The following is a 19,115-nucleotide window of genomic DNA, read 5'->3' on the forward strand; positions in this document are numbered from 1 at the left end:
GTTTCCACCTCACCCAGCAATCACTTTCTGTGTCTATGATATTGACTACTCTAGATACCTCATACAGGTAGGATCATACGGTATTTGTCTTTTTGTGACTGGATTATTTCACTTAGCATAATGTCTTAAAGGCTCAGCCATGTTGTAGCCTATGTAAGGATTTCCTTCCTTTTTAGGTCTGAATAATATTCCATTGTATGGATATACCACTTTTGTTTATTCGTTCATCTGTTGATGGACACTTGGGTTGCTTCCACCTTCTGGTTACTATGAGTAACGCTGCTATGAATATGGGTGTTCAAATATCTGTTCAAGACCCTGCTTTCAGTTCTTCTGGGTATATATCCAGAAGTGCAACTGCTGGATCATGTGGTAATTCTCTTCTAAATTTTTGAGGCACTGCCGTATTATCTCAGAGCCTTTAGTTTTTACCAGCAATGATTTATTGCTGTCACACTGGCTGCCCAGGGTGACATCAAGCAGGCCAGCATTTGTCCTCTATAAAAGGAAGAATCAGCTTGACCATCCGTGACTCTGAATAAGCGGCGAGGAAACTTTCACTAATGCTAATTATTTCACTCCAAAGGAAGCAAATGAGGCAGGAGATAATTTCTATCAGGATATCAGAATGAAAATCATGTAAAGGGAAGCCTTGTCTAAGACTGTTTTCTGTGTAAGGGTATTCTTTCAGATACTAGAGCACTTCCAAGGCCCTTGAGCTAGGTTGCTTATTTTCTAGTCTCTTCTCTGATAAAACTATCTATGTGACTTTGGGCAAAGTCTCACTTTGTTGGAACAGGTGACACCGAAAGATGTAGTGGTATGACCTTAGACAAGTTATTTCACCTCTCTGAACCTCATCTGTAAAATGGAGACAATGATAAGACTTGCCTAATTGGGTTGTAGGAATGGTTAAGTGAATACAAAGTATTATTAGCCTAGTGCCTGGCACATTTGTTCAGTCAAGAGAAGTTTCTATCATTATGATGATTATTTTCAAGATTCTATATGTAAAAGAAATAGAAACATTTGTCTATGTAAAGACTTATGCATGAATTTTCATAGTAGCTTTATTTATAAACGCCCCAAACTGTAAACAGTCTAGAAACCCTTCAATGGGTAAATTGTTAAATAGCAGTATAGCCATACCATGGAATACTACTTAGCAATAAAAAGGAACAAACTATTGATACAATACAACAACTTGGATGAATCCTAAGAGCATTATGCTGAGAGAAAAGCCAATCCCCAAAGGACATATACTGTATTATTTCATTTACATTTGAAATGTCCAGAAAGACAAATCTATAAAAGCAGATTAGTGATAGCCTAGGGCTAGGGTGCGGTGGATGGGGGTTAACTCTAGGCAGACCTGGGAGATCTTACTGGGGTGATGAAAGTGTTCTAAAACTAGATTGTGGTGATGGTAGCACAGGTGTATAAATTTACTAAAACTCATCAAACTGTACACTTAAAAACGGGTGAATTTTATGTATCTAAATTACACCTTTAAAATATTTTTAAAGGATTCTATGTGTATCTAAAAACAGGATCTGCACAATTGTATTCTGTTGGACCACTGGAAACACGGATCATACAAAACTGTTTTCAATTTTTCACTTACCGAAGGATGGGCTGCTATATATCCATGTGCGCTTTTATCTGAAAAGTGAAGATAAAGATATTACCTTTGTTTCATAAAGACTGCCTCATTTAGAGACCATGCTTAAAAAAACTGCATGTGTTTGACCAGAAGGAAATTTTCTGATGCAGTATTAAATAGATACTACGACAAATGACTAGTTTTTCTTAAAATAGCTCACACCCTTACATCATCACCATATTCTCGCCACCCCATCTTATAGATCTTAATGAAGGCCTCCAGTGAATGTCATCTATACTGAGGAGTGTTGAGATAACCTACTCCTGACTGGTATGATTTTACACGTCTATATCCAGAATTTCTCCTCGACTTCCTCCTTCCCTCTCCTCCTCCCTCCCTCATTTCCCTTCCTCCCTTCCACCCTTCCACCCTTCCTTCCCCTCCTAGGCTATTAGCCTCAACACGAGAGCATAAAGAAAACATGGTGAGTTTCAGAATAGAGCAATAACTCAGATACTGTCGAGTTCTAACATAGTTTTTTCAGGATTTCATCTTTATAAACTGAGAGAATTTGACACATAAAAACAAAAGGGTTAAAAAGCAGTGGCAGGGCTTCCCTGGTGGCGCAGTGGTTGAGAGTCCGCCTGCCGATGCAGGGGACACGGGTTCGTGTCCCGGTCCGGGAGGATCCCACATGCCGTGGAGCGGCTGGGCCCGTGAGCCATGGCCGCTGAGCCTGCGCGTCCGGAGCCTGTGCTCCGCAACGGGAGAGGCCACAACAGTGAGAGGCCCACATACCGAGAAAAAAAAAAAAAAAAAAAAGCAGTGGCAACGTGGAATAAAGAACAAATTCTGAAAATGTGCCCTGTACTAAAACCAATGCCAAGAGGTAGAGGCTCTTTATAGCTGGAGCACTAATGATACTATTCTCTTCTTTCTTTCTTTTTTTTTTTTTTTCTGGTACGCGGGCCTCTCACTGTTGTGGGCTCGCCCGTTGTGGAGCACAGGCTCCAGACGCGCAGGCTCAGCGGCCATGGCTCACGGGCCCAGCTGCTCCGCGGCATGTGGGATCTTCCCGGACCGGGGCACGAACCCGCGTCCCCTGCATCGGCAGGCGGACTCTCAACCACTGCGCCACCAGGGAAGCCCCCTCTTCTTTCTTTAGATGTAAAATAATAAATTGTTTTAGAGACAAAACCCAGATCATCATTTTCACAATGCAAAATAATTGCTTGGTATATTTTTTCAGTTGCTTACAGTGCAAATTTGGACATCAAACCTTCAAACAAAAGCTGGGTCTACAGGCTAGCAAATGAAGTCGAGATATGGCAGGAATGTGGCCATGTCAATCTCTTATAAATACCAAGACATGATTTCTTTTTTTAAGTCTGATTTTGCGGTCAGATCAAAATAACCCAGCAACCACAAAATTTGTGCTGTGTCACCATGGTGCATGCAATTCAGTGAATCTAAGGGATAAAATAAATTTCAAGAGACCAGGGTTTGATCCAGACACCTCTGACTTCCTAAACGCATGACAAGGCCTGATCCTAAGTGACTCAGTGTCTTCATGCCAGTGAAGAGACAAAACGACAATCGTGATTGCTGATTCAAACTGACAACTACTGCTTCACTGAACAATTTCCTTATTTGAGTTATAAAATCACCCAAGTACTGGAAATCTCCTAACATCAACTTCAACTTGCAACTCATCTTTTGGTTGATTTATGTTGAAGTCATTCAAGAAAGGAACTTGAACTGGCTTCGAATACCCTCCAGGCATTCCGTTCTAATCCTGAGGTTCTGAGATTGGAATTACTTCTTCCCTTTTCTTTTTGGCTGCCCCGCACAGCTTTTGGGATCTTGGTTCCCGACCAGGGATCAAACCCGGGCCCCCTGCCATGGAAGCGCAGAGTCCTAACCACTGGACCGCCAGGGAAGTCCCACTTCTTCACTTTTTGATATCCTAGATTTACTCTTACCTCCGGACGTAAAGCTCATGTACTTCTGGTTGTTGACTGTTTCTTTGGAATCATAGAATTTGAGAACGTCTAGAACGGCTTGGGGGTTCTTCTTCTGTTCCAGTTTTGTTATGTTGGAGGTTTGGAGTAATCGTGCCCATTGCTCAGGAATTCCCTGTGGACAACCAAAGGGAAAGAATGGAAGCTCAGAACATTCGGCAGCTGCATTTTCATGTTCCAGTAAAGTTCTTCACCAAGAAGCCCATGCTACCTGTAGGATTACACTTGGGAAACTGAAGTTACACTCTAGATTTAAAGTTAGTAACTTAATAATGCAATCATTCTCTTCTCTAATTAAAACACATAGGTAAAACTAAGATCCAACTTAAAAAGGGTGGGTGGGAGTATGACTGTGATAGAAAAAAAAAAGCGCATGAAAATCACCTCCATATTAACTCTGCTCATCCATGAAATGATGTTTACGGCTTAGCTTATTTTTTCTGGCGACTCAGGGCAGACATAGCAAGACTTCTCTAAATTTGTGCACAGCATAGTATAGTGCAGATCAATAGATTTTATATGACTGGAATAACAGAAGCTGTTTCTGGGCATGTTGTAATCAGAATATCTTTTAGAATAAAAGTAAAGCCTCACCCCTGGTCAGTTCGTCCTCTGTGGTTATCAAATGTAATTTTTTGGGGGGTCTAGAGCTTTAATATAAAGGGGGATTGAGAGGAGACAAAAATAGAATCATGGACGAGCAATAACCACAGGGGTGCTAAATAGTAACATTTTCCCTGCAGCTTTCTCCTCTCCTCCCCCCATCCCCTCCTCCCCACTTCGTTCATTGGCCACATAGAACCTGGGGACAGTGGCAACCATGCCAAAGCCTTCTGAAAATTTGCAATAATCTGAAGCATTTAGAGCAGAGAGGAGGGAGTGTTTGGCAATCTAACCAAGGAGAATTGCAAAAATTACACAGAGAGGTTAGCTTTGTATTGAGCGTTCAGCACTCTTTCCTACACGTTCGGCCTACAGATGTCCCCATTTCATAATTAACCAACCTCCAAGAGAACTTGGAGCGAGAAACAGACACACTCTTCCTGAAGTGCATCTAGACACAATTTACGTGGCTTTGTCCTATGAAGTCTCGGCAAAACAATGTGTGACGTGGGCCTCCAGAGTTTGGGAATGACAACAAAAAAGTGAGATAAGCCAAGCAACAACTCTACTGCACACACATGAACCTGCTGCTGCAGTGCTATGACATCTCAAAGAAGCACTTTGATGCAAGCTTCTTTTGGGCCTGTGACGCACCTCTGGGAGCTTCCCTGGGCACATCTGTGAGCCATAGAGATCTGGCTGTAATGGACGTAAATAAAGAAAGAAAAGAAAGTTAAAACAGAATGTGGGACAACTTAGAAGGTGGGAGGAGATGAAACCAATGGGTCTGAATGGGGAGGGGTTAATCCCTTCTAAAGTGGGGCGGTTATGAAAATAGGGAGGTATTAACTAAATCAGGGGCAGGACAGGCTACAGGACAACAGATTTAAGAAAACAGAGAAAACAACGATGTTCCAAAGTTTGGATGCATAGTTCCACTTTTGGCCAGATGCTTCCTCCATAAATATGCAATAATAAGGATTACCATTAAATGACTGGAGAAATTACTAAAAGGCAGAAACATGAATTTGGAGGGAAGAAGGATGGCATCATGAAAAGCTTCAACGACAATTTGTAAGTTGTTTTTACGACTGGGTGATCACAGGTAGCCAATGGCCACGTGATGAACTTACAAATTTCAGTTCCCAATTCTGGTGAACCATTTTCAATTTCACATTGGAAGTGTCTGTATGGCTAAAATTCAAAGAAGAGGTATATGGTGATGCTGAATTCAACCTGTTCTCATTAAGGTGATTCTTCTGTATTTTGGAGCTAAAGTCGTGGCTGGCTTAGAGAAAACTAGATTAAGGATTTCCCACACAGCCAGACTCTATGTTTGAATTTCTTAGACATTTAGGCCAGGGAAAGGGAAACCATTTCGTTTCAAACCATATTCTGAATAATCTCCATTTTAATGCCGCAGTTCTAAAGTCCCACTTCCCACAAAATAAGATCAGATATAAGGTAACAGCTTTGTCTAAATAAAGATGATATTTCCAATGCTACAGAAACATGCTTTTACCCAACTGATTTGATTTGGGTTACAGGTCTTTGATTCCTGGCATTTGGGGTTACTCCAAGCACAGTGAAAGGACACTTTTACATGCATTCATCACGCAATTTGATGCTAAAGCCTTAAGCCAAAAATTTGAACTCAGGAGCCCATGCATGATCCCAGTTCTGATTCTAAGTGCAATTAATAGCGTTTGGTTAATACTGTAATGGCCAAAGGAGTTATTAAGTGTTACAAAACCAGGTAGGCATTGCACATAACCACCAGAGCAGACATCACTGGCATGATCGTTACCATAATTATTAGAATATTTGCAGTTATTATACATACTCATGGCACTTCTAAACTTTTGTGATAATAGTCTTGTGATCACTAGACAGCAGGAAAAACTGCTGTCAGTTGCAAAAGATCCTCCAGACAACTATACTTACCACGTGACTACACTGCTGACATAATTGTTTTCTTTTTTTAAGTTGAGATAAACCAGTTCATCAATGAAACCTGACACTTCAATTTGAATGTATGCCATGAAGGCATGTAATCAGAAAGCCATAACTCATTACTCCAAATTGAGGTACAAACCCCAAAAGTCAGATAGCTAATGGAGACCTAGAAGTGTGAGCATCAGAAGCCTGACCATGTATGTAATAACAGCTAGATGTACGTCAAGCTGGGGATTGTCCAGTGTAGCCCAGGAGAATGGCAGCATGATACAACAGGCCAAGCATTTATCTTATCATAAGAAATGATAATGTATATCACTCATACCATTTTTCCCTCTGATTGACTTGAAGCGACCGTCACAGGTCTAGAGGTCTGGAAGGGGGAGTTCTGAAGTATTTGGGACAAAAATGGTAATATAAAGGGTAAGGACTTAGAGTAGTTTCATACCCCAAATCTCACCTCCCAACCTAATTTTAACCTCAGGGTCCAAGTGTGTGACCAAGTGTACAAGGTTGCATGGGCCAATTAGCCAAAGGGTAAACACCAAGCAATACACCAAACCAGTGTCCAAATATTCCAAATAACAGGCCCTTGTGAGACAACTGGGCTCGACAGTTCAACAAATTGCTCAAAATTCAACCTCAACAACTGTAATGATCAAATTTAGTAATATGTCCCTCCCCCTCCACGTGAACACACGCATACACACACACACACACACACACACACACACACAACCAATTAGTGGTACTGGGGCGATTAAGATCCCATTCTAAATCCTATCAATAAAATGACTTTTAAAAGCTTATTATCATTTGGTATTTTTAAAGTTAGTAAATATAAATCATAGGTTAAGATAGTTTAAAAAAAGGCAGAATTTGGTATCTTTAAAAAACAACGTGGGGACAAATAGTTATGAAAGATTATCACAGCGACAATAAAGTACATCAGATTTCCAAATTTAGCCTGCGTCTCATCTATATATTCAGTGGATTTCTAACAATTGCATCCAAACACTTTATTTTATATTAGGTTTTGAGGAGGAGGGGAAAGGTTCTTGTTTGGTTTGGTTCAGTTGCATCAAAATGTTTTTCACAATTGGAAAGATTGCCCATCACACATCCCACCCCACCCCTCTCTGGTTGATTCTTGGGGTTCTAACTGACAGCAAAGTGAAAATGGATGGTCTCCAGTCAGCAAGATGATGGTGATTCACTTTCCTTCATTTCCATTCAGAACCCATAAAGAACAAAGGAAAAGCTAAAGATAGAGAAATTCTATCAGAAGATGTCAAGCAAGTAGGAAAGAGTGGAAAAAATTTAAAAATTGGAAAGGAACCAGAGTATCACATGAGAATAGTGGAGGGGAAAATTTTCACATCAGAAAACAAAAAGGAAGAATAAAAGAACAGAGAAATATGGAATGACAACAATAAAACAAGAAAAGATTAAACAGAAGAAAAGCACATGGAAAACAAAAAGGTCAAAACAGGAAAGACAGTTCTTAAAATAAAAAAGGGAAGATTTTTAAGATAAAACTTATAATGATTCAGTGCTTTTACTGTTTCAAACATCAGAAAAAATAGTCATCTCTTTGTTTATGATTTTTTAAAAATCTAAACTTGTTCAGATTATAAAAATATATATAAATATTTTTTGTTTTGGGTGGTGATGATGGTGGTGGTAGTGGTGACAGTGAGGTTATATTTTCTAAGTGTAGCTAACAGAATATTCTCAAATACAGCAAAGAACAGAGGCTGGGCTCAAACTCAAGGCCATTTGAATAATATCTCTGACTCCAATGATGAAATTGGCTAAACCAGTATCTCAACTTTATCAATGTCAGCACTTCTTAACGTTCTCTTCTGCTTGCTACTGAGAACATACAATCAGCTCACATCACTTTACAAGGCTAAGATGTTTAGTCAGTTTCCATTTCATTCTCACACTGCTTACTTCCGGAATTGAAAAAAGAAGGTAATTTGTCAGTTCAGAAACATGGTTTGATTCTCCAAATCAAATTAATTTGTTCCTTCTTTTTAAAAATTTAATCTTATGACACAGTCTACTCACTAACCATCATGTATGAAATAGGAAATTTAATTATTTAATACCTAAATTTCTCTCTGGTTTAAGAATCCAAGAATTAACGGTAATGGTTCTATCAAAGACTTTTTTTCCAGAATGCATTCAAAATTACTCATTATCTCAGAATGCACATTTTGATTGAGGTCCTTACTAGTATAAAAAAGTAGTTAATCTTCCTGAGGACATGTTTCTAGCCACATCTTTTCCTTCATCCATCTAAAAGAAAGATGCCAGATCTTTAAAAAAAAAAAGGTATAAAATATCATAGATCTGAGATCGTGTGCTATTTGAGCACTAAAAATATCCAAAGAAAGACTGGATCTATAGCTACAGTCTTTCTGGAGAATTCTTACTGGTATTTATTGTGCATTATGTATATATATTATATTTGTATATATGTATATATATATACATATATACAAATATAAAGTAAGCATATAACCACTAAAGCATATGATACAACCATCAATATTTCTTCCTGAAACATGGGGTCTGTTGTTTTGAATGTCTACAAAATATACCTGTAAATAAGCCTAAAAATAAGCTATGTTCTTGAAATCAAAGAGAAGAAAAGGTCAATTTTACAGAGATTTTTGGTTAGTGTGGTTAACTTATCTGGGTAATCCAGGTTCCATTGTAAAGCCTGAATTATTCAGATAGACTATCTTCACTGGCCAAGTTGAGTCAATGGTTCTCTGATTCACTTCAAGTGCTAAAGCACAGACTCAAGCTGAGTCTATCTGGACTACATCTCCTGTGCCATGGTAAATCAGCATTTTCAATCACGTTGAAGGCTAACCGCGATCAGACGTTTCTGTTAAGATGGACAAAATAATTTTGCCAATACTCTTGCCACTCTCTAGTTCCATCTGTGATTGTCTAGGCAAAGTCCATCTTCCTTGAAATCACCAAAGACATCAAGTCTGACATTTTGGGACGTGGCAATTCTTCCTTCAAACCTATTTTCACAAAGGAATCTTTTCATGCCTTACAAAAAAAAAAAAAAATAAGGAGCTTACTTACAGTGAATTCCCCGGTGACTGCATCAAACCCCACATGAATCGTATGTTCAAAGTCTGAAGGAAGAGAGATCTCTGGGCGTTCTTTCTCTTTCTTCTTATTGGCTAAAGGCAAAATGTTAACATGTATTTATTTGGGATACAGTTTTGGCATCCATAAGTTGTACAATTAGGTTCATCAAAATAATTACAAAGTTGAAAGACAATTGAGTCCAACACAATTATAACAATATTTAACTCCAGAATTTATAATTTTATTTAAATAAATGGCTGAGAGTTTGACAAAATGCTATGTCCAAATAATTTACAAATTTCCAAATCCAATTCAAACAAAACTTGCAGTCAAACTGATTTATGTCCTTTACCAGTCTAATGATGTAATCGGCAGGTATCTAGGTATATTGTGTTTAACTGGTCTTGTTGGATCAAATTCCACATACTATAGAAGAAATTCATTAGACTCAAGTCAAGCTAAGCCTTACTATTAGAAAGAAAGAATAGAAAAGTGCTTAAGCTATCTATAAAGTGTTGTGAATTGTTTCTATTTTAAACCATAGCTAAATATCAAGTAACTAGAACTTTAATTTACACGTTTACATTATGAAGAGTAGCTTAATAGGTTCTTGGTCTTCTTTCAATGAGAATACTACTGCAAAGCAATAACTTTGCTAGTAAAAACCAAAACACAAATTGTTGCTTTTTACTGAATTAATTTTATTGAGTTCTTAGAAACCTCAAACCAATTCCTTGGTTTCGTCATTTTAGTTCGTAGCTATTTTTCCATGTCCCTATAAATTTTGTCATAGTAGCCATTCGAAATCATTGTTCTCAAGTAACAGATTATTCATAGTGACACAATTATGAAGAAATACATCAATAGTTAATAAATCAAAAGCTTTTAAAGGTATAATCACTGAAGAAATTAAGTTGGGAACTGTAATGAAATTAGTCTATCTCAAAAGAGATCACAGGAGGAAGTTATTATGGAAGCATTGTAAAATGGCATTTCCTAGCTTCCATAATAGAGCAGCAACTTTGAGCATGTATCTCTGATATGGCTGCATTTCATAGTCAAAAAAATAATACTCACCCTAATACTGCGTAAGTCAGCATAAACCAGTTTTGCCCCATTGAAACCAATCAACTTTAGAGTTGCCAGGGTGGCAAATTTAGAACATTCTGGTTCAAATAGATGTTTCCTTGGCCTCAATTTCAGACAACATTTAACTAACCGTAATGGATCACTGGTTTGGGGGGTTACCCAGGACAAATTTTAAATTCAAAACATTTCATGTTCAAATGTCATTCGTATGGCTTCTTTTCACTTTCTACTCTCTCTCACTGTTCCATATCCGCCAGCCAGAGGACAGAGATATGGGACAGAAATATGGAAATTCAAGTAGTAAGAGGATTAAGATACAGGATTAAGAAAGAAAGGTTGGGGTTGGGGGGGGACAAGGGTCACTCAAAGTCTTTGCCTGGCCATGGAACACATTTAGGACTCATTTTGAAAGGTATATATGTGCCACCTAACTTCAGTTCAGCATGGATTCCACATTTACAGTGAGCCTACTTTATTGCCTATCATTTTAACTGAACATTAGAGTTTTGGGTAGGTACTTCTACTTCCCCTGCATGTTTCTGGACTGTAGCTACCATTTATACTTGTTCACCTACCACTTTTACTTATCCAGAAAGGCAAACAGAACAATCAGCTTTCTGTTCTTGCCACTTCACTGAAGACGTCCCAGCCACTTCTGTAATCGTTTTCTTATTTTCCTCTTTCCTGATCTCCCATCCATGTTGGACATGGCTAACCGCCGCTCTTTATACTTCCTTGACAATGTGGTCTGATTCTCCTCCTCCCTCAGTGACCATTCTTCATTTGATGGGCATCCTTTCTTCTGCCTTTCCTGGTGCAGTCTTTGGCATTCATTTCTCTTGGATGGCATTCACTCCCAGATACTAACTCATGTTGGGTAATTCCCTAATCTGCGGTTGGCAGGGGTAGATACGGATTTTGTGGGACCAAAGACTTTATGTAATTTGAGAGGAACGCTCCCTTTAGGTAAAAACAATACAAAATTGCTAGGGCTTCTTCTAGAGCCTCGGAGAGTCCCAGGCAAGTGAGAAACTCTGAATAAGCAGCTTTATTCACTTCATAGTAAATGTACTCTGGTGGTTGGTGGCCTTTTTGGTGTCAAAGATCACTCTGAAAAATCTGAAGAAAGCTGTGGTACTTCTGTCTATAAAATTGCACTATACACACATATACACAATTTTGCATATAACTTCAGAGGTTCAAAATTCCCCTGGGCTCTAGGTTAAGAACCCCTAGCTTAGTCTCCATCTCTAATCATTGTATCAACTTGCATCCATGACCTCTCTTGCCAGCAAACAGGTTCTCCCTACTTCTCCATTAGCAATGGCTGCACAATTGAAGCCTGTTGACTTAGATGTAAACACTCCACTTCAGCTGAGCTATGTGAATCAGCCTAATGGGGTCTCCCTAAGGCCATCTGGTTGCCAGTCCCTTACCGGCCTAATTATGCCATTCTCTTCACGCAGGACAAAGCGTAACAGAGGCAGGAAGCTCAAACTCGCTCCTCCTTCAGTGTCCATGTTCTCTGTGAAATGATAAAGCACTCACCACCCAGATCAGAGAAGGATTAAGGCCTTGGACTCCTCCTCTTTGGGAGGCTCTAAGCAATGAAAAGATTACGACCTCCTCTCTCAAATAAAAGCAATACTACAGCATAAAAAGGGAAGGAAGCCCCAACAGTTCTGATGTTCCTATGATGATTAACTTAAGTCTTTTAAAAAACGACTCTAGATCTCAAATCAAAATGTTTTCACATTTTGGGTGCCCCGACGTGCTGGGCCTTAGGCACATGCTTGCTCTGGCTTTTGGTTATTTCAGCCCTGGCCCAACTGCCCAAATCATAAATTTGGGAGCTTCTTTGACTCCTACTTTAATTCTACCTTAATCAGTCATCACGTTCTATTTCCCAAACTCACTTTGGATGCATCTTCTTCCTTTCATCTCCACAAAGCATCATCTTAGTCCAAGGCACCGGCATTTTTCACCTGGTCTTACTACCTCCAATTTTGCCCCCTGCAATTCATTACTCTGTGGCCGGAGTAATCTATTGAAATATATATATCTGCCCGCATTCCTCCCTGTAAGATCCTTCAATGGCTCCCCATTACCCAGAAGTTCAGAGTTCATGCTCCTTAGCGTGCTAGCCAAGGGCCTGCTTAATCCGCCCCCAGCGTACCTCTCTACTGTCTATTCTTGCTATGACCCCCGCTGTTCCATACCCATTTTATGCTCCCTCAACTGCCAAGCTTTTACGCATGCTACACGGAGGCCTGGGAAGTCTTACTTCTCAACGCCCCACATCTGCGCCCATTAGTCCTTTTTTTTTTTTTTTTTTTTTTTTTTTTTGCAGTACGCGGGCCTCTCACTGCTGTGGCCTCTCCCGTTGCGGAGCACAGGCTCCGGACGCGCAGGCTCAGCGGCCATGGCTCACGGGCCCAGCCGCTCCGCGGCATGTGGGATCTTCCCGGACCGGGACACGAACCCGTGTCCCCTGCATCGGCAGGCGGACTCTCAACCACTGCGCCACCAGGGAAGCCCCCCCACTACATTTTAAAGAAAGAGAAGTCATCTGTCACCTCCTGTACACCCCGACCCCAATGTTCTGCATTTCTCTAGTGACTAGGGCTTACTCCATTAAAATCCCCCTACATCTTTACTTCAACCTCTTCATTAAATGCACTGTTGACTTCTTGCCTTAGGTTCTCAGACTTCACTGTGCATCACCCTCATGTGGGAAACTTCAAAAAAGTAAGCGAGAGAGAGAGATTTCAGAGCCCTGCCCCCAGAGATTCAGATTTAGTCTGGGGTAGACCTCAGCACCTTTAATTTTTAAATGCCCTCCGGTATTTCCATTAAGCAGCTGGGGTTGAGAAAAATAATTTTAAACCCTACTATCCAACGAAGGTATCACTTCCTCAGATAATCCTGATGGACGATGACGGTTCTTCCCCATTCCAAGTCTTTAGGTCCAGGGGAATGGAGAAGGGCAGAGTTTCCTCATTTTTATTCCATATTGTTTGTTTGAGATCAGTACTTCTGCACTTTCCTACAAAGCCCCCTCCTTTAGGTTACTGCCATTTAGTTCTCCTGGCCAAGTCGTCACAGCCACTGAGGACTTTGGCTCGCAGTATTCTTCCCAACACTCAGTGCTGCCATCTCTCTGTGAAACGTAATATACAAATGGACACCTCTTTCATACACACCCTCTCCTTTTAACTCCTTGACCTCCCTCAGCTCTAATGAACTTCATCTCCTTTCCACTTCTTCAATCCACTCCCATGGTCACCATTAAACCAGTGGTTCTCAACCAGGGCTGCTCATCAGAATAACCTGTAGAGTTTCATAAAACTCCCAACACCTTGGGCCCACTCAGAACCTACTATATCAGGATTTCTGAGGATGAGACCTGGGCAAATGATTTTTTTAAGCGCCATAGATGATGTGCAGACAGAGTGGAGAACCACAGCTACCCCAGGCCTCTTCATTATCCAGAATGACCCTTTCTCTGAAATACTCTCTGAAATAACCCTGTTATCTCATTCTCTGGGCCCAGCCTCCCATCCTGCTAGCCTTCTCACTCTTTCATGACCTTATTCCTATTTGACTTGTTCTTTGATGTCAACAAAACCTCCAATCCCAGGATCCTTCCATTTTTAGCCAATTTCTCAGCTTCCTCCTCGCCTAGACTCTGTGGTCCATCATTTAAACTTCTCTTAAGCCAGTGCCCTGGGAACTGTGCTCCTGTGACCCCCTCTTGCAATTCTCCCACAAAACCTTACCCTGACAGAATCCAACTGTGAAATCTCCATTTCCATACGGAGGCTGGTAAAAGTTGTTGGGGGAAAAAGAATCACACAGCCATGCAGATTGGTGCTTACTATAAAGGTCACGGACAGAATTGGGTCATCAATGGCACTGAGCAGTATCCTTCTTGACCCTGGCCAACTTCCTTTCCCACTGCTCTTAGCGAATATTCTAGAATTTCACAACTTCGCTCAAACTTCTGCTTCATCCTCTCCTCCCTTACTTTCAGCGTAAGAAATTCCTTCTACTTCACTGAGAAAAACGGAGGCCATCAGTTTGGAACTCCTTTGACTTCACTTCCTGTCCCGCTCCTATGAATTTATCTCCATCAGTAACATCTCCCTTCACATCTTACCGGAAACAGTGTCCTCTCCTACCTGAGGTTTATGACCTCACTGGTGCTCTAGATCCCTGTCCCTCTCACTTCTCCAGGGGTCTCACTCTATCAATTACCTCCTATTTCTTCTTATATCTTCAATCTCTCCCTCTCTACTAACACTTTCTATTTGGCTTTAAAAAAACATGCTGAGATTTCTTTAGTCCTTAAAAATTGAAACCTCCTGCCATCACACAGCTTTCATTAGTTGTTATAGTCTCTCGAATTTTCCTTCTCTAGCTTAAACTTCTTGAAAAGGCAATCTAGACTCCCTTAACCCTCACTCTTCAAACCACGGCAATGAGTCTCTGAGGTCCCAAATTGATCTCCTCCCTGAAGACGGCCATTTTCCAGTCCTTACAACCATTGACCTCTCAGTCAAAACTGACATTGCTGACCGTGCACTTCATGAAACTAACTTCTCCCCACCATCTCTCACACAATTCTTTCCTGGAGTCTATTCCTACATTTCTGGGTCTCTTGTAGACAATTTAAATAGTATTCCCCAGGAGCTGTCCTAGGTCCTCATCTCTTCTCATCAACACACCTCTCCCTTTGGTCACCTCATCTACTTGTACGGTTTCAATCACTATCTACTTCCGTGACTCCCCAGATGGATCCCCAGCCCTGACCTCTCTGCTGTCCCCTGACTGAACACCTCTATTTGGATGCCTCATAGGCCCCTCACTCGAAATATTTTCAAAAGAAAGTGAATTCTCTACTGCCTTTCCCCATGTAAAATAAGAAACTACAACTCCTCTTGTGTTCCCTACCTCACCCTCCTCTAGTTTCTCTTGTCACCGTCTGATAAGTTGCCTAGTTCTATTAGTTCTTCCTCATAAATGTTCCCTCTGCATTGCCCTCTTTTATTCTTACAACACTGGCCCTTAGGCCAGGCCACTGTCATTTCTCACCTACCTGAATCCCATAGCCTGACTTGTCTTCTTTCATCGCCCACCCCCCACCCACATTCATTCTTCTCCTGTGGCTAGAGTGATACTGTGAGACACAAATCTGATTATTACTCCCCTGCTTCAATGTTTCCACATCGCCTTCAGAATCATATTCAAAGCGCTTAGCATTGCACATATAAGCCCTCCAGAACCCGATCCCCAAATCCTTCCACAGCTCTGTCTTCCATGCCTCTCCCACCAGCACTCTATGCACTAGCTATGCTGAACAACCTGTAGTTACAGTCATAGAACGTCAACTAATAGTGTGTCACGCCTACTGCCTTCATAATGCTGCTCCTTGTTTCTGGGATGCCACCCAACTTTTATTAGCTGGCTCTATTCCTTCATTAAGACTCACCTCAGTTGAGTGGTCACCTCCTCCAGGAAGCCTTCCCTAACTGCTCCCTTCCCTCAGTCTTCAATAGACGCCCCATCTCAGTGCTCACTTCTCTACTGCAGTTACCACGCTGATCTCTACTCATTGACTGACTTGTCTGCGTCCCTCATTAGGCCATCAGTTCCTTAAAGGCAGGAACTGGGACTTATTCACCTCTGTACCCCAACATCTATCTAGCATAGTACTTGATTCAATAGATATTTAATGAATAAGCAAATGAACAAATGAATGGATGAATGAATGACCTTCATTATATGAAATGAGACCCAATATATGGAAACAGGTCATGCCTATTTGCCATTATGTGTTCATGGATAAGGAGACATTGATCCAGGTTCCCCAAGAAGGCTGGGGGGTGGGAGGGTATGTTTTAGAGTAGTTGTTATAGTTGCAATTGGCGGTGATGGCGTTGTTGCTGTTTTCCCCGCACTAGGGATGCCTCTGTACTCATTCAGGTATATCTCTTGCCTGGTGACACTTTGGGGCCAAAAGCATATATTGGCAACACAGTTGTGCAGGGTTCGAGGTACAGCAAAGCAACCAATTCTCCCCTGGATGAAATCCCAGGATGGTGCTATGTCTGCCTTCTGAAAGCATTTTAGAAATCTGTCACCTGAGTCTTCCTTGTTGTAGGAGTTCCACTTGTCATCTTCCCCTAAAATTCCTGGAAGTTTTGTTGGGCCTTCTCATTGGATGTCACGTCCAGAATTATTTTTTAGAACACTTTCTAGCTCCTTCAAAACAGAGCATGCAGGAAAAGAAAAAGAATAACAGGGCACAGACATAGAGAAATGCTTTCCTACGTAAATTTAGCCTAAAAGAACAGAACAATAATTATTTTTTAAAAAGCAATGGAAAGCACGCAAAGTTACGGTGTACGGCATAATAAAAAAAAGTGACATTGAAAGCCATATAAATACAGAAAGAGAAAACCAAAATATTATATAAAACATGTTTTTTAAATGCAGAAACAATTTTTCCAAAGGAAAAAGCACTTAGGCTGGCGAGTTCTAAACAGCAAGCATTTCACAGCCCTGGCTCTGAGGAACAACTCTCTCTTGCTACTGCCCCAGCTTCCTTTTCCTCTGAACCAGTCAGTAGGTCCGTTAACCAGTATACATGGAACTGTGGATCAGTGTAGTGACAGATTGTGTTGCGTGACTCATTAGGAACTAAAGTAATATTCTAAGTTTGTGATCTCATTGGGGAAATAAACTTAGCAAACAAGCAGCAACAACTGATACTACCAGACCAACGAAAATTCAGTGCTAAGTTGGGAAAAATAGAGTATAAATGCTGTAGCAGGTCAAAATAAAAGAAGATCAGAAAACTGTGGCGGAGAGTGAGGGCTTACTGGAGAGGAGGCAGGATTTGGGAGATGGGTCTTAAAGAATGGGTAGGCAGGAAAGGTAATGGGTAGGCAGGAAAGGTAAGGCATCGCAAGCAGGAAAATCGGGAGAGGCAAAGCTTGGACGCTGAAATGGATACGGCACATTGACGAGGAAGCGAGAAGACAGAAGGGTAAATGGGTAGGGTGTAGTCTTGGAAATCAGGAAGATGAAATTGGAGACAGTGATAACGAATATGCTGGGAAAGGCTTTGAGCAGGTGGATGATATGATAGAAAAGGCGTCTTCTGGAAGAGAAGCCAGGTAGCTTTGTGCTGCTAGGGACACGTGGGATGGTAGGGGCAGGCTTCAAAATGGTCGCTGTTTCACACAGACTGAGGAAGAAAATGAATGGTGGGGATGGAATGGGAGGACCTATCTGCCACTGCATCTGTTGCCTCGTAGGATCACCTACTGGGCATTTCCTGCATAAACTGCATGTGTGATTTCTGCACCTAGATTGAAAATTACCTGAGGACAGGGAATCTTATCGTATATGTAGTATTCCCCGTCCCACGACACACAGTGCAGAGCTAGGCACATAAAAAGCAGGCACAAATCTTTTCTGAGTAAAGCATATAAGTGAACTACAAAAGATGCTCCAGGTAAGCCGACATTAACATCCAATGCTGTTCTATCTCATTTTTAAATCGCGATAGCTAATAAACTAGATCTGGGCTCAAAGTCCGCACGCAACTCAGACTTAGGCATTGGCTGGTTGCACATGTCTCTATCCTGTGATCTTCCAGAAAGTTCCTTTGAGACAAAGGAGGTCTAAAAAAACATTTTGCTAGGAGGCTCATACTGGAGTTGCTGGAGTTGGAGCTCTCCTAGGAGGGTCGCTTGTCCTACAACCCCTAGCTTGACACTAGAAGTGCTCCCTCCTCTCCCCGCTTTGTGGCGCTCCCCCTACCCAGGTGCGATCTGTACTCAGTGTCATGTGTTCCTGAGGCCAAACAACTTGCGCCGACATGGGGTCATTTCTGGCAGGGGCAGTGAGGGTGTCAGGGTTAGAGATCCTTCATACTAAAATACTTGTTTTTCACCTCAATATTCCTGGGCTTTGCTCTGGGAACGCCATGTTGGAAGGATACAGAAGTACTTTTAAAGGGCCATTCATCTCCTATGGGTGACAACCTTTACTTTTCCCAATAGACGATCCTTAGTGACTTGGTCACTCTTTAGCTGGGCGAGAGGCGCATTCAGTGGTTCGATAATTTCTCCAATTTACTAAGAGGCAGTGCCTCACAAAGATCGTTTACAAAACGTTACCCTTGTGGTCTTTCAAGAATTAAAATGCCTTAGTGTCTACTTAACTACCAGGAAAGTAAATTAAGTACTGGAGTTGGTGTTTTTAAGTTAAAAAATGCCATTTTGCTCCATCCTCTGCTTTGTGGGTCACTGAGCACACCGTTCCATAACTACCTGCCTACCCAGCCCCCAGCCAGGAAAATGTCTGAGGTCTTATAATTCGGGTAAGAATAAGTATCCCGAAACAGTTCTTTCTATGGCAACAGCAGCCCTGCAGGTGGTGTCAAAAAGGCGAGTGTTCATTGTGAGGGCAAACAGTTCCGGGGGACTGACTTCTGCAAGGACAGTTCTAGTTTCTGGCACTCCTGCTCTATAAACAAATATCCTGTTTGAGGACATATTATGAGAGGGGACCCACAGGAAGTCCTCACCTCCTGAATTCAGGAAGTGCATATTTTCCCTTACAGAGGGGAGAGATTATCTAGTTTTCCTCTATTTTTTTTTATTTTGTAGAAAGAATGACATTTTGTGGACCTTCAAAATTTATTTTTCCCA

At 41.2% G+C, this 19,115-nt stretch overlaps 1 protein-coding gene across 1 annotated transcript in view; it reads right to left on the reverse strand.

Moving 5' to 3' along the window:
- The window catches only part of PAK3 (p21 (RAC1) activated kinase 3), a 110,491-nt gene that overhangs the window by 62,095 nt on the left and 29,281 nt on the right, over positions 1–19,115 (reverse strand). Inside the window, exons 3-7 of the mRNA XM_060138073.1 lie at positions 9,295–9,395; positions 6,509–6,571; positions 4,882–4,926; positions 3,586–3,739; positions 1,625–1,662 (exon numbers count right to left, since the gene is read on the reverse strand). Coding sequence (XP_059994056.1) covers positions 1,625–1,662; positions 3,586–3,739; positions 4,882–4,926; positions 6,509–6,571; positions 9,295–9,395 — 401 coding nt within the window. The remainder of the gene's footprint in view (positions 1–1,624; positions 1,663–3,585; positions 3,740–4,881; positions 4,927–6,508; positions 6,572–9,294; positions 9,396–19,115) is intronic.

This window comes from Lagenorhynchus albirostris, chromosome X, assembly GCF_949774975.1.
Source record: "Lagenorhynchus albirostris chromosome X, mLagAlb1.1, whole genome shotgun sequence".
Taxonomy (NCBI): Eukaryota; Metazoa; Chordata; class Mammalia; order Artiodactyla; family Delphinidae; genus Lagenorhynchus; species Lagenorhynchus albirostris.